Source organism: Oryx dammah, unplaced genomic scaffold, assembly GCF_014754425.2.
Source record: "Oryx dammah isolate SB20612 unplaced genomic scaffold, SCBI_Odam_1.1 HiC_scaffold_27, whole genome shotgun sequence".
Taxonomy (NCBI): Eukaryota; Metazoa; Chordata; class Mammalia; order Artiodactyla; family Bovidae; genus Oryx; species Oryx dammah.
This window is the reverse complement of record NW_024070211.1, coordinates 111,267,816-111,294,330: the sequence shown is the minus strand read 5'-3', so window position 1 is coordinate 111,294,330 and position 26,515 is coordinate 111,267,816. Positions and strand designations below refer to the sequence as shown.

The 26,515-nt window shown below is 36.8% G+C and overlaps 1 protein-coding gene across 1 annotated transcript in view; it reads right to left on the bottom strand.

Annotated features, from left to right (window-relative positions):
* Positions 1 to 21,290, bottom strand: part of HAT1 (histone acetyltransferase 1) — a 40,269-nt gene extending 18,979 nt beyond the window's left edge. The window contains exons 1-4 of the mRNA XM_040229345.1: positions 21,190 to 21,290; positions 18,852 to 18,956; positions 11,768 to 11,843; positions 8,358 to 8,478 (exon numbers count right to left, since the gene is read on the bottom strand). Of these exons, the coding sequence (XP_040085279.1) occupies positions 8,358 to 8,478; positions 11,768 to 11,843; positions 18,852 to 18,956; positions 21,190 to 21,283 (396 nt within the window). The 5' untranslated portion in view covers positions 21,284 to 21,290. The remainder of the gene's footprint in view (positions 1 to 8,357; positions 8,479 to 11,767; positions 11,844 to 18,851; positions 18,957 to 21,189) is intronic.
* Positions 21,291 to 26,515: the final 5,225 nt, after the last annotated feature.

Here is a 26,515-nt window from a genome sequence, read left to right as displayed (position 1 = left end):
AAGATACTGCCACAAAAATGTGAGATGAACACAAGCATAACACAGAAATAAAAAAGAGGAGGTGGAGAGTCTGAAATCAACTGCAAGAATGAATGCAACCCTATAGAAATCTCTACCATCATGTGGAGGAGGCTGACCACACCCCTTCAAGACAATTTGAACTGGCCAAAACAAAAGACTGCTTACTATTTTACATGGCTGCTTATTAAGTTACATGTGTCAAGAAGAGTATATTATTCAAGACATGAAAGGATCACCAGCAGTAGTGAGGTGAGGCTAGAGTCAGACCAAACAAACGGCAACCTCACCATGAGCAAGCAGGTCATTAACTCCCTCACACCAAAACTCAAAATTAAGATAATATTTAAAATATGCCCACTTAGGAAATACATAAATTATATGACTGGATATATTATCCACTCATCCTATAAGGTGACACAATTTTTACAGAGCTGGATTTGTGACAGTAAAAAGAGACAAGCCTGGACAACAAAATTAAACTCAGAGATTAAAATTACCCTTGTTAAACAACCTCGATGAATGTTAAACTATCAGCTGAGCAGACTTCATAATCCTTTTCAAAACCCCAAAAGACCACTTGATTGAATACATTTACTACTTCTCTTTAACCATGAATATTTGATGAAGTCTTACAATAAAGTATTACTGCTTCTCACCAGGCAATAAAACTTAATGAATTGGTCTCAACTTAACAAAACCTTATCCCTCAATACAGTCCCTAAAAGCCTGACATTACATTCAACAAAATGAGCTTGCATTCTATTCAAACTTTTTCCTGAACAATGAGGCCAGGTTTTTACTTAATGGAGTTTGCGGTGAGTTCAGCTGTAATGTTTGTATTGTATCTATTTCCACAAGGACTGACACAAGAACACTTTGTGTTAACTTACTAAGCAGCTCTTTCATACCGTTTACATGCATGATGGGTATTAGTTCTAAACCAAGACCCTTGCTACTTAGCATTCAAAACAGGGAAATTAAGATGCTTAGGACAAAATACACTACAAAAGGCTAATACAACATGCTACTAATTCCTGTCCTTTCAACCATCTTTTAACTAAGTAGAAGCAATGCACCTGCAGATGAATAGCACTTTATTATCATTCAGTTACATTTCAGGATAGAGAACCAGGGATGGAGTTTATTACAAACAAGTTTCATTTTCAATGCTCTGGTACACCAACATTTATATATAACTTGTTTATAGCTATAAAAAAAGAGCTATTATTTAAAAATATAGCTCTTCAACATTTTACCCAACAGCTTATTTCTAACATGTACACCAGTGTGTACAATCCATTCATGCTCAAGGTTAAATGCACTACATTTGACAGAACTACTTTTGCTTATTTCTAAAGTACTATTTGATAAATATTTTCTCTTGAAACTGCTAACTAATATGAAAAGATGATCTTAAGCATATTTTATAGAATTTGTACAATTTCAATCATTGTAACAAGAAAGTATAATAATAAGGGATAGGGATAGGTCTAATATGTCTGTTGTGTGGCTATTAAAATCCAAAGTAGCAATGGGTAAAGGTAGTATTAATTCAAATTTTAAAAAGTCAAGAAACACTAGTTTTAAATAAAGAGGTTTATAATCTATCAGTTTAAAAGAAAACACTTCAAGACACATATAGTATATATAATTTTAACTTTTAAAAATTTCCCCCCGTGTCATGTCTTCTCAACAAGGCACTGCAAAGCATGATCAAATAACTTCACATATCCGGCACCAAATGTACTTCAAAGATTTCTTTGAAATTCTTAAGTGTCAAGTAGCAGTTCTGGTGGACTATAGAGCAGCCCAAAGATTTGAGCTCAACAAAGTTGAAAGATGGTTAATGTTTAACTTTCAGCCTTAGAAGGATACCTATTTATTGTAATATCTTCAAATAAATATTTTGCTCTGGGCAAGTTTATACATTATTTTAAGAACTTTCACAGAGGAAAAAAGGGCCACGTTTAAAAATAAGTAATCTGTTAACATGTATTATACTAGAGAAAATGTATATCTATTACATAAAATACAAAACATAAAACCAATAGCTCTTCAAACTTGGAATTCAGAACTTTGTATCACTGAAGGAGAAATGTCTGCATTTCTCTATTAAATGGATTCTGCTTTAAGGGGGAAAAAAAAATCCTGTAACTAAAATATTTTACAGATCTACACTCTTTTCTAAAAGAATAAATTTATTTTAGTTCGGTTAAGTATTCATCTATCATACTGGATCACTGGCCAGGTAATAGTTATCACTGGAGAAAATCCCCATATAATCTTTTTAAATTGAATGTAGAATTAAACATTAACTGAAACTTACACAAGTTTCAATGCTTGTGGTTAAAGGTTTAGATTCTATTTCTGAAGATCACTGAAAAATTCTCTATATTCAAGAGTATCCTGGAGAAGGCAATGGTAACCCACTCCAGTACTGTTGCGTGGAAAATCCTATTGTCGGAGGAGCCTGGTAGGCTGGAGTCCACGGGGTCACTAAGAGTTGGACATGACTGAGCAACTTCACTTTCACTTTTCACTTTCATGCATTGGAGAAGGAAATGGCAACCCACTCCAGTGTTCTTGCCTGGAGAATCCCAGGGACGGGGGAGCCTGGCAGGCTGCTATCTATGGGGTCGCACAGAGTCGGACATGACTGAAGCGACTTAGCAGCAGCAGCAGCAGCAAGACTATCCTAAACTTTAATCAAAACTATATAGAAATAGTTATGTGTGCTAAGTCACTGAATCATGTACGACTCTGTGCGACCCCATGGCCTGTAGCCCACCAGGCTTCTCTGTCATGGGCCTCTCCAGGCAAGAGCACTGGAATGAGCTGCCATGCGCTCCTCCAGGGGGTCTTCCTGACCCAGGGATTGAACCCACATCTCTCGCATCTCCTGCATTGGCCCACAGGTTTTCCATCACTAGCGCCACCTGGGAAGCCCACAGCTATAGAAAGGATAAGAAATTAAGCTGATCAAGAATCTAGAGTACAGCATGATATGTTTACTTAATAAGGTCATGCCTTACAAATGTTTTCCTAACAACTGGCAATGTCTTTTTAATAAGGAAAGCATAAAGGTAACCCTTCTATTTAGGTCTTCTCTTAGTTAAGATGAAATGTTTTGGATTGTATACTCTGACTATGGTCATTTCAACTTCCAGTGTTCTATACACTGTTACATATCTGATGTTTCCATGAAGCAATTTTTACATTTCCTCATCACTGCATAAAGCAATGTGCCTGAGACTTAACTGGTAGTCGGATAGAATTCGTACACATGTACTTAATACAGATTTTAAAAAATTACCTCTTTAGCCTCTTAACCTAAATAGCAGCATTTGTCTAAATTTGTCTGTGGTGCATAATTTTTGAAATACCAATTTTGAAGGCATGTTAAGGCTTGGCTAAAGTCGCAGAGAGTTAACATTAACTGTAATTCTAAGAATACCCAAGATATGCTGCAAAAACAAGCCAAAAAACTCCACATCTACATAAACTTGCTCAGTCTTACATTCACTGACAATATGCAAGCTGCAGAAATTTCAGTATTGTTGGAGAAATTAAGTAGAGAAAAACTGTAATTCCACTTTTTGAAAAACAAAGGTCATATTATGTTAAATTTTACTGCATTACTGCTTTGCAACCTAACTAAACTTACAATAGCTCAGTTGGTAAACAATCTGCCTGCAATGCAGGAGACCTGGGTTCGATTTCTAGGTAGGGAAGATCCTCTGGATAAGAAAATGGCAACCCACTCTAGCATTCTTGCCTGGAGAATCCCATGGACAGAGGAGCCTGGCAGGCTACAGTCCATGGAGTTGCAAGAGTCAGACATGACTTAGCAACTAAACCACTACCACCAAACTCACAACGATGTTCCAAGATAAAGATCTAAACACATAATTTTAAAGCTTTTTATGATATTTCACAAAAAGAACTTCTCACTAAGAATACTGTCACCATTATCAAAAAAGGAATGCAGTGGAATTCACTAGGAAATATTATTAGTCTACCAAAGTATTTTTTTCACTTTCTCAAGATTAAATTTTTATACATACACAGGATTTTTCTATTAAAAAAGCCCTCAGGAATCCAGAAGATTAAAGAAATTTGCTCTCATTTACTCTCAAATTGAATCCAAATTAAAGAGAGACAAGGATAAAACAGATGACTGAAACTCACAGATAATATAAACTTTATCCATGGATTTCAACTTTCTTCAACAAACCCTTCCCTAAAATGTCAGCAATCAGCAAGACTGAACAATCTTTGTTACACATTCTTCTACTAAAAAGCAATGAAATTACCTTGAGAGAGGGCTGGAGGTACTGATAAAAGCAAAACCATAAGATGAACAAACCATCAGTGTCCGAATAATAAAGTTTATTATACTGCAAAATTCAAAATAATTACATTATCTTTAAAGATGATAGCTATGGAGATGTTCTACAGACATCTTGTGACTAAAAAAATTTAGGTGCCACTAGAGAGTTTGCAAAAGAAAAAGCATGGATGATGAAAGATTAATATAATGGCAAAATTGTAATATGCAAATAACTTCTAAGCAGATGTGCTCTGGTTTCTGACCATCTAAAAGGGTATATTTTTCACATGCAAAAATACTACAAAGCACCGTGTGCATAAACTCAATTATGACATAGTCTCAAACCTTATACATCTAAAACAAAAATCTTGGGTTTTTTCCACTTAAATCTACTTCTCCAATCATCCCTATCTCAGGGAATAGTACCACCACCACTGAAGCAATGGCATCCTCCTCATTCCTCTTTCCCTCAACAATCACATTTAACTCAGTAACAGATACTGCTGACTCTACCTCTGAGGAGGTGACTCACTGGAAAGAACGCTGATGCTGGAAAAGACTGACGGCAAAAGAGGAAGGGGGCAGCAGAGGATGAGATGGTTAGATAGCATCACCGACTCAATGGACGTGAGTCTGAGCAAACTCCTGGAGACAGTGAAGGACAGAGGAGCCTGGTGTGCTGCATTCCATGGGGGTCACAAAGAGTCAGACACAGCGAATGAACAACAACCAAAGACATACCCTCAAGCAGGTAAATGCAGTGTTGCCCACAACGCTGCAATGTTCTGGTCTCTCTCCTCTCACTCTTGCCCTCTACAGTGGGTTCTCTGCATAGCAGGCAGAATCATCTTTCAACAATATAAACACTATCACATAACCCCCACCTACTTAAAACTTCCAAGGGCTTCAGCTACTCTTATTCCATCAACCGAGTTTTGCCAACCCTCTTCAACTATCTCCTACCCTTCTTCTCTCATCACCACAATTTAACAACAGTGATCTTTCTGGACAACAAAAATGCCAAGAATGTTCTCATCTCAGGGCCTCTGCATAGGCTGATCCCTTCAGATAACCACATGACTGGATACTCTTCATTCAGAAACCAGCAAAACGTTTCTTCATACATATTAATTTGTTTATTTAATATCTATTTGTTGACTGCTCCCCTTGGCAAGAACGTAAGTGTCATAAGAACAGTGACTTTGCTTTGTTTGCCATTATACCCCTGTGAAATGAACATTCTCACTGCAAATGGGAAAGAGCCAAGCCTGTTCCCCCCACATCTGCTATCCATTCTTTTTTTTACAAGAGGAAAAAGAGGTCTCTGCTTGAACATGCAATTTAAATAAATGATCTTTGACAATGAAGCAAATAAATAATCCTACAAAAAGACATTATAAAAGACTGATTCCTTACTCCTAACACCTTGTTTCTAAATGGAGAAACCTCGTTTTCAAGAATGGAACAATCAGAAGTCAATGCAAATACACAGCTATTTTCACTGCACATAATATTTGAAAGATTTATCAATAACTAATAGTTCCTTCAGAAGAAATCAATTCAGCACTACCAGCCAGAACTTAAAAAGAAAAGAAACACAAAAAAACCAGCAAACCCCTCAAACACCACTGAATTTTGTACAACACAAAAGAAAAATACAATTTTTAAGAGTAGCTGGGCTTGAAAATTTAATAAATATTTGATTATAAATTTAGTAAATTCTGCGTTAAATGCTAGTTTATCTACGATTAAATCTTTTCAAATATCAAATAACCAAAACTACAGTATTAGTCAATGAGTCATTTTTATAGCTGCAAATTTTCAAAAATATCTAAGAGACACAAACCACTGAAAAAAACAAATATTAAGTCAAAGTTATATATATTTATCTAACAAGCTGAGTCATCTCAAATAGGGGTGGCAAATGAGAACTAAAAGAAGTTAGTGCTCAAAATATTTCTGACACTGAAGTTGAATAATGGACATAAGAGACTATTTCAGATTTCTTTTATACTATATATCATTCACGTTTCCATTCCTTTAAGCTTACTAATACAGAATTTTTACCCATAAGGGGACTGTTTGCAAGAGGGAAGTCTCTCATATTAGCAATAAACTGAGAGCTAATAGCATAAAAGTATGGGAGCAGGCAAATAAATAAAATATACACTGTGAAAAACAGAAATAAAACCTAACAAGCACAAAAGCCCAGGACCATTTAGAACAGGTCATAAATAGTTCTAACATCTTTGAGGAGGATATTACTATATATTATGCATACTACGATAAGTGATTCTCTCCTGTGTGCAATACAGATTGTTTACTAGTTGTGTGACTTTGGACAAGTCCCTTACAATAAAATGAAACAAGCAAACAAACATAATAAAAAGGGGGCAAATCAACCAATCCCTGTAATGAGAAAAGGTTTTAACAATAAAAAGAGTGGAGCATGAGGCTGGGAAAAGACTCACGTCAGGAATTTAAACTTAGTTAAAATTTTGAAAACGTTTAAATAGGAATGTCTAGGAACAGAAAAACTCTAAAATATAGAATTTTTTGAAGGTCCCTTAAAGATTCATGTCCATCCAAACATGCCAAAGACACCCCCTCGCCAACATCCACCAAGATCAACTCAAGTCTAAAATCTCATCATCTATGTTATTCATATAAGGTACAGGTGAGACTATGGGTATGACGTATCATGGGGCAAAATTCCTTTCCACCTGTGAAACTAGAAAACAAGTTATCACTTCCAAAGAACAAAGGCAAGACAAGCATAGGATAAAAGTTATAGACTTCAGTCATTCCAAAAGGGAGAAAATAGTAGGAAGAAATGTTACCAAATGATTTCAAAATCCAATAGGTCAAATTCCATTGTTGTTGTACAGTCTCTAAGTCATGTCCGATTCTTTGCGACCCTATGGACTGTAGCCTGCCAGGCTCTTCTATCCATGGAATTCTCCAGGCAAGAATACTGGAGTGGGTTGCCATTCCCTTCTCCAGGGGATCTTCCCAACCCAGGGATCAAACCCAGGTCTCCTGCATTGGCAGGCGGACTCTTTACTGCCTAGCTACCCGGGAAGGCTCAAATTTCATCAGACTTAGGAATACTGTGGTCTATGACACTACCCTCTGAGCCTGAAGCTCCTCCTTCAAAATCATTCATCCTTTTTCTTGAAGGGTAGCACATGTTTGCAGATGAATAGAGTTATCAGCCTGTTTCTTGCCTATTGGATTTTAGAAGTCCATTAGCTTTCCCGTATTCTGTCAGTCCAAACTGGCTGTATTTCTGCTGATATGACACTCTGGAACACTTTCTGGGTCACGTATGTATGCCATGAAAGTTCATGCCAATAGACAAGATGGTCCTCCACAGGTGCTCCCTGAATTTATATCACAGAATTCAATCCCTATTTCTGGCTTTGTTGAGATTCCTGGGGAGATCAATGAGTCACGCCTGTCTATTCAGCAAAACAAGATTATTTAGCCAAGATTACTATTGGCTTTCTCCCCAGAGTACACTTCGCCACCAATGAATTTTCTAAATTTAGTGTCTTCAGAACAGGCTGAGAATTTCCCAAATCAAGTCCTAGATCTTTTTTACGTAACAGTTCTTCTCTCAATTTCTCTCTTTCTTCTTATACTTTAAGTGGCAAGAACACAGGCCACAACTTCAATATAAAACTCCTCAGCTCAATAACCCAGTTCATTTCTTACAAGTTTTCCTTTTCATATGAATATATGCTTAAAACAACAGACCTAAAGTTGGTAAATGAAATAAAACTCTGATCAAAAAAGTGAAGATTTTTACAGAACGGCTAAGGATCACGATCACAGGTTTAACTGGAATGACAGGCAGATAATCATCTCCATAATTAAATGTTAAATATGTGGTTTTAAAGCTGTAATATAACAGATTCTCTCGTCCCTCAAATCTTTAACATTTTATAATCTGTTTTATACTCAATTAGGAAACAGTTTAAAATAAATTTATTTCTGTTCTTACCTCTACACAGTCAAAGTTCTCATCAACTTTAGATGCATATTCAACACGGAACATTGTTGACAGGCTCCCAGCAATATAATATAATAAGATCTTCAGACCCTTGTAACCAAAAGCAGTTTCACTGAAAGGGGAAAAAAAAGCAGTAATCTGAGACCCAAAAATGAAAAAAGTCATTACAAAGTATTAACTCTACACAGAAACAGGTTTAACTTAATGGGTAGTTTCAACATTTTAAACGATACTTACTAAAAACAACAACAAAAAAACCATACTGTAATGAAACTGTGCCTCAGCTGTCTGTCCTAGTTTATAAAGTAACAGAATAATAACACCTACCTTAGGGATGTTATATGGGTTATATAAACAAGTCAATACATATAAATTGCTCATAACATCCACTGGTACATTATACAAGTGTACTACAGCTACTGTTGCTGCTTTTACTCTTGCTACTATTATGAGGTATTTCATATCAGAGACAAGTAATGTTAAACTGATTCCTGGTTAGGCAAGCAGTTAAGATGGAGCTATAGAGCCCAACTTATAGTTCTCCGAAACTTATAGCCCAGTTCTCCCAACTTATCACTTGCATGTCCAACACAAACATCCAGAGCTGCTGAAAGTGCTAAGTGGTAGCACCTGACCACACCCCACTTACGAACTCAGAAAGCACATGGGGAGCTGCTGCTATTTTCCCAACCTTGCTCCCTGATATCCATCTATGCCTTTCTATTTCCTTTAAAGAAAAAAAAAAAAAGTCTTCTAAAAAGAGAATTCTAAAGTAGTCAGGCGAGTTCCCTGGTGGTCCAGTGGTTAAGACTCGGTACCTTCACTGCCTTGACCCAGGTTCAATCCCTGTGTCGGAAACAAATATTCCACCAAGAACATGGTATAGCCCCCAAAAGAGTCCAGAATAGGTAAATCTATGAAGACAGAAAGTAGATTAGTGACTATCCAGGGCTAGGGAGGGTATGGGAAAGAGGGAGCCACTGCTAACTGGTCACAATGGGAATTTTGGTGGAAATGACGAAAAGGTTCCAAAATTGGTTGTGGTGATGATTATGCAACTTTCAATATGCTAAATCCGCGGAATTGTACAATTCAAAAAGATTATTGTATGATAAAGGGTTTTTTTGTTTTTAAAGATGAATTCTGAAAGAATGCTAGAAAGAAGCAGTGTCATTTCCAGATTTCTAAGTTACCAAAACAAAATGTAAGAAGTGTCCATTCCAGGACTCTGAAAATTATGTGTAGTAGCAAAGAGTGGCAATGATCCTAGGATTAAGATCAATGTAATGGTTCCCAAAATACAGAGTTATCATGATCATGTGACCCTCTTCCATCTGCCTTAGAGGGGTGTGCAAGCACACCACTTTTAATGATGTGCCAAGTGAGTGTGCAAAATGCCACAAAGAAGCAGTACTTGTGAAACTAGATCCTACTCACTAAGATATTACCTTAGGAAGAGATTTCAAGTAGCAGTAAGAGGAAGAGAGTAAGACAAAACGCTCCTTAAAGAGAGAGATCCAAAAGAAAGCATTCTTATTTTTATACTGTAATAAAACCTGTTTAAAATATGAGAGGCTCAAATTTTGGCATGAATCAATTATAAAATTCAGTTATTAATACTTAAAAGCATATAAAATACCTAATCTGATATATTCACAAGAAATTCTTAAAAACTTGTTCCATGAAGAGACATTTGTCAATTTAAAAATATATTAAATAAATATGTCAAAAGTGCTGAAATAATGCATAGGGAAAAGAGCAATATAGAAGAATATTTTAAATGTCAACTATGTCTAAACACCATTTCCTACTAAGTGTCCTCAAAACGATGATGATGTATCAAAAAGGACTCAAAAGCCAGTTTCAAAGAAGAGCCATTTGTTGCATCTGGGATCATCTGAACATCAATATTAAAAACAGTAACAGACAATAACTCATTAAGTTAAATCCTGAGTCTATTCTGATATAAACAAAAATATGTAAGGGGAAGAAGAGATACTCTTTTACAGCAGAATGCAAACTAATAACTGTTGAAAATGTGGCAGCGTTAGAAAATCGCCCTTTTAGAATCATAGTAAAATACTAACAATCATTAACAGATTTAAAACTACTGAATGAAAGTCTGATGGGAAACAGGGTATTTTCACTCTCAAGAGTATCTCCTCACAGGTTACATAGAAATAACAAAGAAAAAAACCCTACAGTGGAGAAACCTTGCAGATACCTCCAAACTTAATGACCCAAGTTAACCAACAATGGGACAAACTGACATCATGGACATTCTGATACAACACATTGAGGACAGATAGAACTTCTGCTGCAGTACTACAAATATATGCATTATCTGAATTTAATCATGAAGAAACGATCAAACCAGTCCAAAATGAAGGTTTACAAAACTAGCCCTATTCTCTACAAAAATAATGACATGGAAATAAAAGTCTGTGGAACTGTTTCAGTTGAAAGGGACTAAAGAAAGAGAACAACTAAAAGCAATACATGATTCTAGACTGGATCAAGGATGAGGAATTACTGAATTTATTGAATATACACAAAAGAATTACTGGGACTCAATTGGCAAAGTTTGAAATGTGGATATTTTAGAAAATATATCACTGTTAGATTTCCTGAGTTTGGATAATTTTACCACAATACTGTCCTTGTTTTTAGAATATACATACTAAAGAGTTTAGGAGTAAAAGAAGATATATCTGCAACCAACTCTCAAATGGTTCAACAACAATCAATATATGTATATGAGAATGATTAAAGCTAATATAGCTAAATGTTAATAACTGATGTATGTAAAGGATATACAGAATATTATTCTTGAAACTTACTGCAAAGTTGATATTTTCTTCAAAATCAAAAGGACTGTTCTAGTAACATAATGAAGGCATTAGAAATTTAAAAAATTGTGCTGAACATCCAGAACATATCTTCAAACTTGCTTCTGAAAATAAATTTCTCTTAACTGCTTATTTATTTCTCATAGAAAAAAACTTGACCTTTCCAGTGATGGGGGAGTGTTTTCTAGAAGCAGTATAGCAAAATCGTGCAAACCGAGTAGTTACGAATATGGGCTCTACAGTCTGACTGACTGAATCTGAACTTCAGTCATTCATATGTCCCTAGGCAACTATCCAACCCCACCAGTTAATGTTACATATGACGATACCATTGCTAAGATTATGCAAATTAAATATCATACTGTACCTATAGTATAACACTAAATGACAGGTATTATACAGTAGATTGGTGTCTCAATGTAAAACATGCCATTGTAATATATTTTAAAAGAAACATGAAAAATAATAGGAAAGAAAATAAATTGATTTCTAAATTTTAAAAAATATGTATTTTCCCTACTAATTTGACAAATATGTTACTAAGTTACTTACTCATCCCCAAAGAGTTGATGGGTATACTCAGGAAAGAAAGTTCTAATGTCATTCTCAAGATCTTCAGGAAAACGAACTGTTTAAAAGAATAAAAAATATAGAGATATTAAAGACATTAAAGGTGACAGGTATTTCCACTTTGAGAATCTCATTATAACCAGGATATAGCCAACATATTTTTTTTACTTAAAAATGTCACTTTTCCATTATATGATTTACACTGGATTCTCATGCAACCAACAATAAAAATCAGAATGTTACTTTAAGTGCTTCAGCATCAAAACCCTACTGAGTCTAAGAATTAGAAACGTAGGTATGACAGAGGCATCTAATTTCAGTTTTTATTTTTCTGTTATGTTCGTACACAACACAAAGAGGAAAAGAGAACAAAACCAAAGAGGCACATTGAGATGAGAAAAGCTAGTACAAAGGAAACAAAGTGCTATAGGAAACATTCTGAGAACAAGAATAATCTGAGTTTGATGACACTCATATCATCACATCACTCTTTATGACTGCAAGATGATGATGATGTTTATGTTGTCGCTAGTTTTTTCTTTTTGCTTTTCACTACTAAAAGCGACACTGCAGGACTTCCCTGGTGGTCCAGTGGTTAAGAATCTGCCTGCCAATGCAGGGGACATGGGTGCAATCCCTGGTCCATGAAGATTCCACATGCCAAGGGGCAACTAAGCAGGTGTGCCACAACTACTGAACCCTTGTGCTGCAAATCCTGACACCTGCCTAGGTTCTGTCTGTGCTCTGCAACAAGAGAAGCCACCTCAAAGAGAAGCCCCTGCACTGCAGCTGGGGAGTAGCCCTCACCTGCGCCAACTAGAGAAAGCCCACATGCAGCAATGAAGAGCCAGAGCAACCTAAATAAATAAAATTTTTAAATGTATCATAAACACAAAACCTGAAAATGCAATCTAAATTGTATTCAGGCAAAGAAAGCATTAAATGGCATAAAAGAACAATCTCTTCATAGTCATTAAGGTGAATTCTTTCAACGAACAACTATATCTATCTAACGCTTTAAAAACTATTCAGAGTGGGAATGGTAAAGTGGGAAGGCCATGAGAAATGCACACAAAGACTACAAAAATTGACTTTCACCTCCCCTAAAAAGAAAGCAAAGAGGAGAAAAACAGACCAAGCTCACCTACAAACAATAATGCAAGAATATTTAAAGATAATATAGTCTTCACAGAAACAAAATATACTGTGGTACTGAAATAAAAGGATTCAATATCTAAAAATCAAAAAATAATTTAATACTTATGCATTACACTGTAAGACATTATCAAAATTATTTCCATGTAAACTGAAATGGCCCTCAATATACTCTAATATGAATATCTGAATAAAAAATTTTGAAAATTGAAAAACACTTTTCAATGTAACAAGCCAGGATTTGAGGTTTATTGGAGAATTACTATAACTAAGTGAAAGAAATGACCACTATCATTTTTTTAACAGTGTTCTGAAAGTGCTAGAAAATGCAAATTGGAAAGAGAACAAAGTAAGAGGCATATTTATAAAAAAGGAAGTGAATTTACTAAGATGTTCAGATATGACTGCATGCCAGTAAAAAACTAAGAAAATCAGCTGAAACCACTCTCCAAAAACAGTAGAAGAATCCAGTAAGATTATCTGTTTTAAAATATATTAAAAAAAAAAACCAACAAATATATTAAAGAAAAACACTTCAATTAAAAATAAGGCAAAAGATTTGAACAGATAGTTCTACAAAAAAGATACACAGTGACAATAAGCACATGAAAAGATGCTCAATATCAGTCATTAGGGAAATGCAAATAAAAACTGCAATATCATTTCACACCTACTAGGACTGGCTATATATAAAAATAATTAAGTGCTGACAAGAATATAGTAAAAGTGGAACTTTTATACATTGCTGGTGGGAATGTAAAATGGTGTATCCACTGTGGAAAATAATTTGGCAGTTACTTAAGAACAAAGATTTATTATGTGACCCAGCAATTCTGTTCCTAGCTATATAGTCGGAGAAGGCAATGGCACCCCACTCCAGTACTCTTGCCTGGAAAATCCCATGGATGGAAGAGCCTGGTAGGCTGCAGTCCATGGGGTCGCCAAGAGTCAGACATGACTTGAGCGACTTCTCTTTTACTTTTCACTTTCATCCATTGGAGAAGGAAATGGCAACCCACTCCAGTGTTCTTGCCTGGAGAATCCCAGGGACGGGGGAGCCTGGTGGGCTGCTGTCTCTGTGGTCGCATAGAGTTGGACACGACTGAAGCAACTTAGCAGCAGCAGCAGCTATATAGTCAAAAGAACTGAAAACAAGGACAACACATAATTCTATCTTGATGCTCACAGCAGCATTATTCACAATTGCCAAAAGGTGAAACAACCTAAGTGTTCATCAGCAGATCACTAAATAAAACAAAGTGTGGCATACAGTGGAATATTATTCAGCCATTAACAGGAGTGGAGTTCTGATACATGGTACAACATGAAACATTTGCTGAGTAAATAAGCTGAAAATATGCTAAGTGAAATAAGCCAGACGGAAAAGGATAAATATTCCACTTAAGCAAAGTATCTAAAATGGGTATATTCATACAGACAGAAAGTAGATTAGAGGTTACCAGGAGCTGGAGGGAAAGGTGAATGTGGCATTTCTGCTTAACAGGCATAGAGTTTGGTGTAATAAAAAAAGATTCACTTTTTTCTATAGTAACCTACCCCCAGAACACTGGATCTCTGTGGGAAAAGTAGGCCTGTCAATCTCTCACACACGAAGTGAAAATAGCTTATTAATGGAGAAGAATCTTGAGATAAACCTTAGTGGAATTATTGGTATGCAGTCAAGAGTTAAAGTTATCCCATGGTCTAGAACAATGTCTATAAATGTTCTGATAAACGTTTCTCCAAAGAAAGGGGAAAGGGAAAAGAGGGAGATAGAAAGAAAGGTTGGTTTGAGGGAAGCAAATTATTGCTACTGATAGTAGGAATTAGATTGCCCAAATAACCCAGTCAACTTTAGTTATGTCAAATATGTATAGAATATATGTAAATGGGATCTTGATGTGGTAAAAAAAAAAATATATATATATATATATATAATTACTTTCCATCATTCTCCTACACACAATAAAGATAGAAAATAACAATGGAAGAGAAGATGCCACTTCATAATAGCAGTAAAATAGATGAAATCCCTAGGAATAAACAATAAGAAATGTTTATCATCTATACATAAAATTTAAAACTCTACAGTTAGACAAAAAAAGGCCTTAATAAATAGAAAGATATGCTTGCTATTAGTAAGGAAGACTCAATAATGTAAGGACATTACTTTTCCCCATATAAAACTTAAATTTTAATAGCATTTCAATTTTTAAAAATTAACAAAACATCTCTTTGGAACTTAGTAAAATGTTCATTAGAAGAAAAAACATTACAGAAACCTGAAGAGTAATGAGTGGGATCTAGTCACACCATACACTAATCATATTTATTGTAATAGTACACTAATGGCTCAAGGGGAACAAAAGGCCTCAAAGTACACCCAAGAATACAGATGACACTTTAGAGTGATTAAAAAAAGAAATTTTAATTGTTTAAGAGACAACAAACTGGCAGGCAGATAACTGCCTAAACCATCTGGCAAAGTATAAAGCTGGATTCCTACTCTATGCATTATCAAGATAAAGATTCAAAGGTTCAATTAAAAAAGAAAAAATTTAAAAATTATTAAAATAAACAATAAATATTTTCATCATCTTAGAGAAGGAAGGCCTTTTTTATAAGACACAATGAAAACTCATAAAAGAAAAAGAAATTTCCCTAGATAAAAAGTTTTAACTTCTACATAACAAAAGTCAAAACAGGTGTCAAAGTATTTGCAAAATATGACAAAAGGAGGGCTGGTTCGTTTAAATATAAAGGATATAATTCCCTTAGAATTAAAAATCAATTTAAATTCTCAAATTAAAAAATAGTAAAAAACACAGTGAAAAAGAAAAACCTCATTAAACAGCAAGCGTTGGCAAGAATGTGAAGATACTGCAACTTTTGTGCACTGTTGGTGGGTATGTAAAATGGAGTTGTAATAACCACTATGGAAATTATGGAGGTTCCCCAAAGAATTAAAAACGTAATTACTCTATGATCCAGCAATTCCACTTCTGGATACATATCCAAAAGAACCTGAAACTGATCTCAAAGAGATAGTTGCACATCCCTATTCACAACAGCATTATTCAAATAGCCAAGAGAAGGAAGCAACTTAAGTATCTATCAATGGATGAATGGATAAATAAAATATGGTATGTATATATATGTTTATATATAGATAATGTAATATATATAAAGTAAACATTATAAATACTATAATTTTATAATTACATGTAATATATATATTAAATATAATGTAATAATGTTTACAATATATATAATGTAATAGTACCCTGTCTTAAAAGGAAGGAATTTCTGCCAAGTGCTACAACATGGATGAATCTTGAGGATATTATGCTAAAGAGATGAGCCAGTCACAAGACAACAAATACTGTATGCCTGCATTTATATGAGGCATCTAAAGCAGTCAAATTTTAAAACAGTAGAAAGGTGTTAGCAAGGGGCCAGTGAGGGGGGAAAATAAGGAGTTCTTTAACAAATAGTTTCAATTTTACAAAGTGAGAAAGTTCTGGAGACTAGTTGCACAACAATGAGAGTATACTAAATACTACAGAACTGTACACTTTAAAAATAGTAAATTTTAAGTTGTGTTTCTCACAACAATTGGAAACAGAAATAAGAAGCTACCTTTCACACATCACAGGGGCAAGGTGTTTTTGCCTTTTTTAAAAAATGATAATATGCAACACTGATCAGGGTAGAGGTAAAAGGACTATCTCAAATTTGAGACTGTAGCAGTATAACCACACATACTTTTTCTGGAAGGCAATTTAACAACAGCTACTAAAGTAGAATATGTTCGTAACCCTTTGATCTAGCACAGTTCTTAAACAGAGACAATTTTACACACCATCCTTAGGAGGTATCGCAACGTCAGAAGACATTTTTGGTTGTCACAACTGGAGAATGTTACTGGCATCTACTTATCAGACCAAGAGTGCTGCTAAACATACTACAAAGTACAAAATAACAAAGAATCCTTTTGTTCTTTAGTTGCTAAGTTGTTCGGACTCTTTTGTGACCTCATGGACTGTAACGCCGTCCATGGGATTTCCCAGGCAAAAATACTGGCTGCTGTTAAGTCACTTCAGTCATGTCCAACTCTTTGGACTGCAGCCCAGAAGGCTCCTCTGTCCATGGGATTCTCCAGGCAAGAATATTGGAGTGGGCTGCCACTTCCTCCTCTAGGGGATCTTCCAGACCCAGGGATAGAACCCGTGTCTCTAATGTCTCCTGCACTGGCAACTGGGTTCTTTACCACTAGTGCCACCTGGGATGGGCTGCCATTTCCTAACAATTACCTAACCCAAAATGTTAACAGTGTTGAAACCGAAAAATTCTGATCCAGCATTTCAACTTCTAGCCACACATTCTACAGATCACTCAACACAAGTGGGTACATATATACACAAGGGTATTTACTGGAGAATCACTTTTTATAGCAAAAAAGGAGACGCAAATCTCACAACAGAGAGTAAGTTTAAAAAAGTATCATAACTTAGCTATATTATGATACAGTCATCCTGAATTACATAATTTAAAAGAATGAGGTAGATCTATATATAGTTACAAACAATGATATTCAAGTTATGGTTAAGCTAAATAACAAAACAGCCTTACAACAGGATACTGGTTTTAAAGAAACAATATATGTACAGGAAAAAAAACTCTGATCAGTATTATCTTTTTAGTGAGGTGTCAGGACACAAGTATCTTCTTTATCACCTACTCTGTATTCGTCACATTAGTACTGTTCTAAATAATTATAGCTAACATTTACTGTGACTGTATAAATCAAGTTTTTCAAGCACTTTACTTGTATTTAACCTCATATTTAATTCACTACAAATAATATTAATTCCCTTTTAAAGATGAAAAATCTAAGGAATGGAAAGTGATGGAACCAGAACTCATTAGCACATAATTATTTTTTAAACAGCCTTATTGAGTTATAAATTTACATTCCATAAACTCAATTGTTTTAAGAGTATAATTTTAAGATTTTTAGTAAATTTAGACTTGTGTACCACTACCACAATCTAATTTTAAAATACTGCCATTACCCAAAAGAAATCTAATCTGCAGTCATTCTCTGTTGCCACCCTCAGACCCAGGTAACCACTAACCTTTCTGCTTCTGTGCATCTGTTTTTCTGAACACTCACACAAATGGAATCATGCAGTATGTCTGCTTTCTTTCACTTTAGAATTTTTTGAGGTTCACCTATGCTGTAGCATGTATCGGCCCTTCACTCCTTTTTACTGTCAAATAGTATCCCATCACATGGATATACCACACTTTGTTTAACCATTTACCAGCTGACTGGTATCCAGGTTATATCCTTTGGCTATTGCGAACAATACTCCTGTGAACATTCACATACAAGTTTTTGGATGGACAAACATTTTAAATTCTCTTGCATAGACATCTAGGAGTTGAACTGTTCAGTCATATAGCAAATATATGTTTACTCTTTAAGATCCTGCCAAACTGTTTTCCAAAGTAACTGCAAAACTGTTTCCCAAAGTAATTGCATCATTTTATGCTCCGACCAGGAATATATGAGTCTCTCTCCGCATTCTCACCAACACTTATTTTCTATTATTTTTATAAGCAAAAAGGTAAAGGTAAATGTTTTTAAGAGGTTAAGACCATTTCTACTTGTCATTATTTTGCCACACTGAACTTTTGACCTGTAAACTCTGCCATCTCTCAAACATCTACCCACTCCATGATATAAATCAAGACTTCATAAAATCTGGATGTGCTCAATTAGTATAGAAAACTAAACATAAATTGCAATAAACAATAAAATAAGCCATACAAGTGCCATAAACAACTGCTCTTACACAAAATTCCCCTTCATATACCTAACACTACTTAGAAAAGGCATACATACCTAATTTCAGTTCAATTGCCGTGTTGGTGTTACATTTGTACTCAGCCAGTTTCTTCTCAACTGCACTCTTGTATTCAACCAAAAACTTCTCCATAGCACCAAATCCTAAGAAACAGGATTTTAAAAAGACTAGTTGGAAGTGATTAATCAAACCTTAAAAAAAAAGGTGGGGGGGCTCTTACTAGAAGTGTAATAAAGGTAAGTCTTTAACTATGCTAACAGACCATAGAGTTCCAAATACTCCTACATAAATGTACTGAGAATATGACTGTCTCATTATTAAACAGAATAAACATCACTTTTGATATAGAGGCCTGTGACTGGCTTTACAGAAATGAGTAAACTTGATAATTAACATAAAAGACTACTGACATTTCTAAATATTTAATATTAATATAATTACCTGCTAGGATTTATACCTAAGTAGCAGCAGCAGCAGCAGCAGCCTTTTAAAAAGAAATATAAAAAGGATGCTACTGCTCCACTAAGAATCAAGGTAACAATGTCCTTCAGTAACTACAAAATAGCATTTTATTCATAATACTGGAAAAATTCTACCCAAAGTACTTTCAGATCAACTATTTCAAAACCAACAACTAATGATGCATAGAAAGATTATCTCAGGAAGGATACACAAGAAACCAGTAAACACTGCTATTTCTAGTATAAAAGAGAAGGAATGAGAAGGAACATGATTAGGAAAGAAATTTTTTAACCATGTGCAAAGACATAGGCTATTGGAATAATCAAGTGGTTTTACTACAAGGTGGCTATCCATCAATGTATATGATAATTAACAATGGAAGAAACCATTATGAAGAGAAACTTTCAAGCAAAGATGGCAATAAATCTCCTGACAAAGTAATCATAAAAATTAGGGAAAACTCAGGTAAAAAAGTCATGAGCAGAAATGAAAAACAGGGTACAATGACATGCCATAAACTTCAGTAAGTGGTTACAACACAGGTACACAGAAAATGGGGAACACTTGAGGCAGTAAAGAGTAACGGTTTGGAGTCAGAATTGCTGGATTCAAATCCAGGCTTCATCATTTGCGTACAGCATCTATGACCTAGAGCACATTACTTGGCTTCTCTGAACAAATGGATAAAAAGAGTGTAATAGAACCTACCTCAAACTTCATCTATAAAAATGAGGGAACAGAACCCACCTCAAGGCATTTATGTATAAATCTAAGCAACAAATCATACATTAGTTTAATTCTCACAATTCTACAAGACAAGTAGATACTTTATCAGCTCCCTTTCATATTCAAAAGCTCAGGCTTAGAAAGACGGTTTGGTTGCTTAAAGGTCACTTGATTACTAACGGGTGGGACTGAGAATAGAATTTAGATGGAATTCTTATAACAGTTCACCCTGTGCAATACACGGGTCCCCCCTCTTAAGACAGTACCAATGGACCCTAAAATCCTACAATCTCTATCTGGTAAAGAGGTCTTCGTTAAACATCTGTAGAGTTCATGCTATACCCTGCCTATCCAGCACATCCATAAACGTCTACTGAGACTACTAGGAAGGCACTGGGAAAAGATAAAAAGAAACTGTCCGTCACTTCAAAAGATATGTAACAGGGAAAAACAAAAAAAAAGCATATACCACACCAAAACAATCTTAATACACGTACAAAATAATGGCAATAATTAGTTATTAAACGCTAAATTTAAGAGATTCAACAAAGAAAGCAAAATGGAATAAACACAGAATTATATTAGACATCCCCTAAAAGAGAAGTTTAGATGAAGGAAGAATGCTTAATCCTCTTTCTCAAAGGAAATCTACATAAATCCTAGGACTACTTAAGTGTGAGAGATTAAGGAGACTACTATGAAGTCAAACAAGACTCAAATGAGAGCCTTGGCGCAGGGTAAGGCAGCACTGCGCTGGCTCAGAAGTTGAAGTATAGGGTGGAGGAAGACCTGGAAGAGGAGGGTCTGAGCATTAAAATCAGCTGGCGGGAACAGGCTCAGACTAGAGGCTGGGGCAGCAGTGGGCATAAGGAACGAGAAGAGAACAGGCGTCCAGGCACCTGGCACCTTACAAGACCAAACCACCACGCTTTTTCCTGGTGTCTTGGTCCCTCTCAGGGGCCGAGTTGCCCGCTGAAGGTGCAGAACCCCGAGCAGTTGGGGGCGGGGGCACGAATCTCGGCGGAAAAGGAGCTGGGCTGACAGTTCCGCGCTCCCAGGGTGAAACAGGCCTTCTAAACCCCAGGCAAGAGCTCGAAAGTTCCAGGCGGGTACTGTCACCTCCGTCTCGGTGTTCGTTCCCAAACCTGCCCACCCTCTCCCCTTGGTAAACTTTTCCCGGGAACTTACCCGCCATTTCCGAGCTGCGAGCACCCGCGGCTGAGGGAGGACGAATCAACCGCGCGCGCTCCCAGGCCGGAAGTGAGCCCACTTTCTGACGCATTTCCCCCGCCCACCCCTGGCCTGTAGCTGGCCAATGAGAGAAGGAGGTTCGAGGCGCGGCGTGGAGGAAGCGTCTTGAGAGGCGGGGCTAAGACGGCGGGGCGGGCTCGGACGGTTGCCTAGCCACAGCGAGCGCAGTCAGTCCCTTTGCAGGCTTGAATTGCTGGAGGAGGCCGCGAAGGGATATTCTCTATTAAGACGCTCGCTGGCTTGAGGAGAGTTTTTGTCGGCTTGATTTGAATGTATACATACCTTATGACAGTTTTCTGTACCCCCTTAGCGATGTTTGCGAGTGGAAGAGAAACTTTCCACTTGACCTGGACGGTAGATTCAAACACCCGAGCCCTGTCGGTAAAATAAAGGGACTGAGTTGTGATTTCCGGAGAAATTTTCACTTGTTTATATTTTTGCGGTAAATACTTGTTTAACATCGTTTTTCTTTCATGTTTTTTAACAATATGTATACGGTGTGAGACTTAGGTACTCTGTTTTCACTTTAAGTTTATTACGCAAGAGTCTGCACTGCGCTTAGTCGCTCAGTCGTGTCCGACTCTTGCGACCCATAGACTGCAGCCTGCCAGGCTCTTCTGTCCATGGGATTCTTCAGGCAAGAATACCGGAGTTGGTTGCCATTTCCTTCTCCAGGGGATCTTCCCAACGCAGGGATGGAACCCAAGCCTCCCGCGTTGCAGTCAGACTCTTTACTGAGTGAGCTACAAGGGAAGCCCACACAAGAGTTTCAGTCAGTTCAGTTCAGTCGCTCAGTCGTGTTCGACTCTTTGCAAGCCCAGCACGCCAGGCCTCCCTGTCCATCACCAACTCCCGGAGTTCACTCAGACCCGCGCCCATTGAGTCGGTGATGCCATCCAGCCATCTCATTCTCTGTCGTCCCCTTCTCCTCCTGCCCCCAATCCCTCCCAGCATCAGAGTCTTTTCCATGAGTCAACTCTTCACATGAGGTGGCCAAAGTACTGGAGTTTCAGCTTCAGCATCATTCCTTCCAACGAAATCCCAGGGTTAATCTCCTTCACAATGGACTGGTTGGCTCTCCTTGCAGTCCAAGGGACTCTCAAGAGTCTTCTCCAACACCACAGTTCAAAAGCATCAATTCTTCGGCGCTCAGCCTTCTTCACAGTCCAACTCTCACATCCATACATGACCACTGGAAAAACCATAGCCTTGACTAGACGGACCTTAGTTGGCAAAGTAATGTCTCTGCTTTTGAATATGCTCTCTAGGTTGGTCATAACTTTTCTTCCAAGGAGTAAGCGTCTTTTAATTTCATGGCTGCAATCGCCATCTGCAGTGATTTTGGAGCCCCCCAAAATAAAGTCTGACACTGTTTCCACTGTTTCCCCATCTATTTCCCATGAAGTGATGGGACCGGATGCCATGATCTTCGTTTTCTGAATGTTGAGCTTTAAGCCAACTTTTTCACTCTCCTCTTTTACTTTCATCAAGAGGCTTTTTAGTTCCTCTTTACTTTCTGCCGTAAGGGTGGTGTCATCTGCATATCTGAGGTTATTGATATTTCTCCCAGCAATCTTGATTCCAGCTTGTGCTTCTTCCAGCCCAGCGTTTCTCATGATGTACTCTGCATATAAGTTAAATAAGCAGGGTGACAGTATACAGCCTTGACGTACTCCTTTTCCTATTTGGAACCAGTCTGTTGTTCCATGTCCAGTTCTAACTGTTGCTTCCTGACCTGCATACAGATTTCTCAAGAGACAGGTCAGCTGGTCTGGTATTCACATCTCTTTCAGAATTCTCCACAGTTAAAAGTAAGTTATATAACATTATACTGCTATTTTAGTTGTATAGTGCATAATGTTAGTTGCTCAGTCATGTCCGACTCTTTGCGACCCCAGAAAGTATAGGCCAGGCTCCTCTGTCTATGGAATTCTCCAGGCAGGAATACTGGAGTGGGTTGTCATTTCCTTCTCCAGGGGCACTTCCCAACCCAGAGATCAAACCCAGGTCTCCTGCATTGTAAGCAGATTCTTTACCATCTGAGCCACCAGGGAAGCCCAATTTTACTTGTATAAAGAAGTGTATTTTGATATAAACCAAGAAAACATCTGGAAGCATAAACAACTAGTTTAACTGTGGCTACTTGTAAGGGACGGAATTTGGAGATGAGGATTAATCAGGGATTTTAAAAAAAAGTTTTCTTCTTTTAATGAGGATATGTTGGTTTCTTTTATAATTAAAAACATCAATCTTTTGGAAGTTTTTAGACATGGTGGCTAACTCTACACTCTTCTTTATGTCTGGTAAATTATGATACACAGAATAAAGAGAAGCAGCTTAATTGGCACAAAGAACGTTAGTTGAAAATTAATATTTGTGGTTTTCCATTCTGTCATTATTTATAAGCAAAGAATAGTCAGAAAGAGAAAAGAGGACTATAATTGCTTATTCTTGTTTACAAAGTGACCAGTCAGGGATGCCCCGTTTACTTTTTGAAACTGTAGTTTGTAAAAAATGCTTTAATTATATACATCTACTTAGGGTGAGTAATATCATAATGCTTATGATAGTTCACATTTCATAATTATTACTTCAAATATTAATTTTTTTTCAGGTTTAGCCAATGGAAAAATGACCATTACTTCTCTGCTTTAAACTTTTTTGCTGTTGTTTGTGTTGTACCTTAAGGTGGAAGAGTTTCAGTATAGGAGGAGGGTGAAGAAAACTACCAAAGCCACTTTGTTATTAAACGTGCTGTGCTTACTTGCTCAGTCGTGTCTGACTCTTTGCATCCCCATGGACTGTAGCCCGCCAGGCTCCTCTATCCATGGGGATTCTCCAGGCAAGAATACTGGAGTGGTTGCCATGCCCTCTCCAGGGGATCTTCCCAACCCAGGGATCGAACCCAGGTCTCCCACATTGCAGGTGGTCTTTACCATGTGAGCCACCAGGGAATATTACATAATTAAGAATAAAAAGTGGTGAAAATTATGACTAGTAAATTCATTCTAAACTGATATATTGTTTCAATCATTCTGTCTTTTTTTATTGTGGTAAAAAATACACAACATAAAATTGACAGTCTTAATCATTGGTAAGCGTACAGTTCAGTAGCACTAAGTATATTCATATTGTTGTGAACATGTCATTCTAGTGGACTGCTTTTCAGCCACCTCTTTTGTAACCTGTTTACTCATATCACTATGCAAAACAAGACTGTTAACTTCCTATGATCTGGATACACAAAGCGAAGAGTTTTTATACCAGCTATGTAATACTGTTAAGTGTTTAGTTCCTAAAACTGTTCCTTAAAAGGATGATAAAATAAGACAGCTTTATAGTAATGTTTCTTCAAATCAGAATTTTGAGGGAATATATCAACACATAGTTGTTAACAAGCTAGAGCTACCAATCACTGTGCAAATTAGTAACATTAATTCTTTCTGAAAATGTTGCTAGAGGGAATCCGGAATTTAATGAGCAAAGAGGAAGAAACTGTCACGCTAACTGGCACCATATAATACAAAGACAACCTGTTTCATCAGATAAAAAGGGTGTGTTGGTTGGGTTGCTGCTGCTGCTAAGTCGCTTCAGTCGTGTCTGATTCTGTGCGACCCCATAGACGGCAGCCCACCAGGCTCCCCCGTCCCTGGGATTCTCCAGGCAAGAACACTGGAGTGGGTTGCCATTTCCTTCTCCAATGTTGGTAGGATTAGCATACATTTAAACAATAAATGGCTTTCTCTCACATATCTTTATAAAGTTTTGTTGTATATGAGGCAGTTTATGTTATTATAGATATAGTATTATTTTTAAATATAGTTTAAGAGCAATTAAGGTGCTTTAAATAATATAGAATCAGGAATTTTAGAACAAAATGATTTTAGAAATCAGGTAATCTAGTCATTGTCATTTTTTTAAAATTTGGTATGCATGTGCATACAAACTTTTGCTCATATCTCCTTTTAATTCCTGTGTTAAATATTGCTATTATTTTTAATTTTTTAGACAAAAGAGAATATGAATGCTCATTTTGAAGATCCTTGACTTAAAACACCCTTTGCTTGAGGTTCTTTAGCAAATAACTAGCAAAGCTGATACTGTGACCTAAGTCTCTCAGTTTGGTTCTATGTTTTCCCATTTTTTTCTTTCCTTTCTTTCTATACAAAGGGCTATTTCCTTCATGAAATACTTTAATTTGCAAAGAAAGTTACTGGGTCTAGCATGTGATTGATATCTAATAAATATTTGTTAAGTGACTTTGCAGTAACACCATCAAGAACACAATTAATCCCCAAAACATCTAAACTTCCACTTTTGTTCAAGCATTCCATGGTTCCTGGTATTGGAAACTGCTCTTTCCTTGTTTTAAAACATCCATGAGCATGTGATTAGAATCAAAGAGACTAAAAATTAACTTATCCATGTTTGGGTTTTTCTTTTAATATGTATTTTTATTTATTTATTTGACTGTGCTGGGTCTTAGCTGCAGCGTGTTGGATTTTCGATCTTCGATTCAGCATGCATAATCTTTTGGTGGGTCACGAGAACTCTTTAGCTGCGGTGCTTGGGATCTAATTCTCTGACCAGAGATGGAACCCAGAACCTTTACAGTGGGAGTGCAGAGTCTTAGCCACTAGACCACCGGGGAAGTCCCTACTTTATCCATGTTAACCCATTACTACCAACATGTATATAACACAGGTATTTTTCTTCTATTAAATTGTTCTCTGGATGTCATCAGGGAGTGGGGAGTGATCCATACAATCCTCAGGAGATGATCTTTTGCCAGAGTAAATTAATCCCCAGTACAATGGCTGAAAAGACAAGATTCCATGGGACACAGGTATTCTTATAGACAAACCCAAATCATCAGTATCCTTGGCTTTCCCCAGAAAATTTTAATTCAGATTAAGTTCTGGCTTTCTTACACAGCTCTAAGCCTATCTAGCCAGCTTCCTAATTGGGATCTTACCCTCCTTCTCTATACCTCTTTCTTTCTCTCAGTCAGTTCAGCACCCAAATGTTTAGGCACTAAATGTAAACTGCCATCTCCCCAAACCCAGGCCCTATTTGGAATCTACTTACACAGTCCAGGAGAAGTGTATGTTGAATAAGTGGTATAGTGGATATAACAGTCTGTTCTTTCTTTTCCCCCTGGATTTCCCACAACAAACAGGGATGTGGTCATGCTGTAACCGGCAGCAGCCCCGCACTTCACCCCACCTGAGGCTTTTCTTCTCTTCCCTCACTTCTCTTGTCT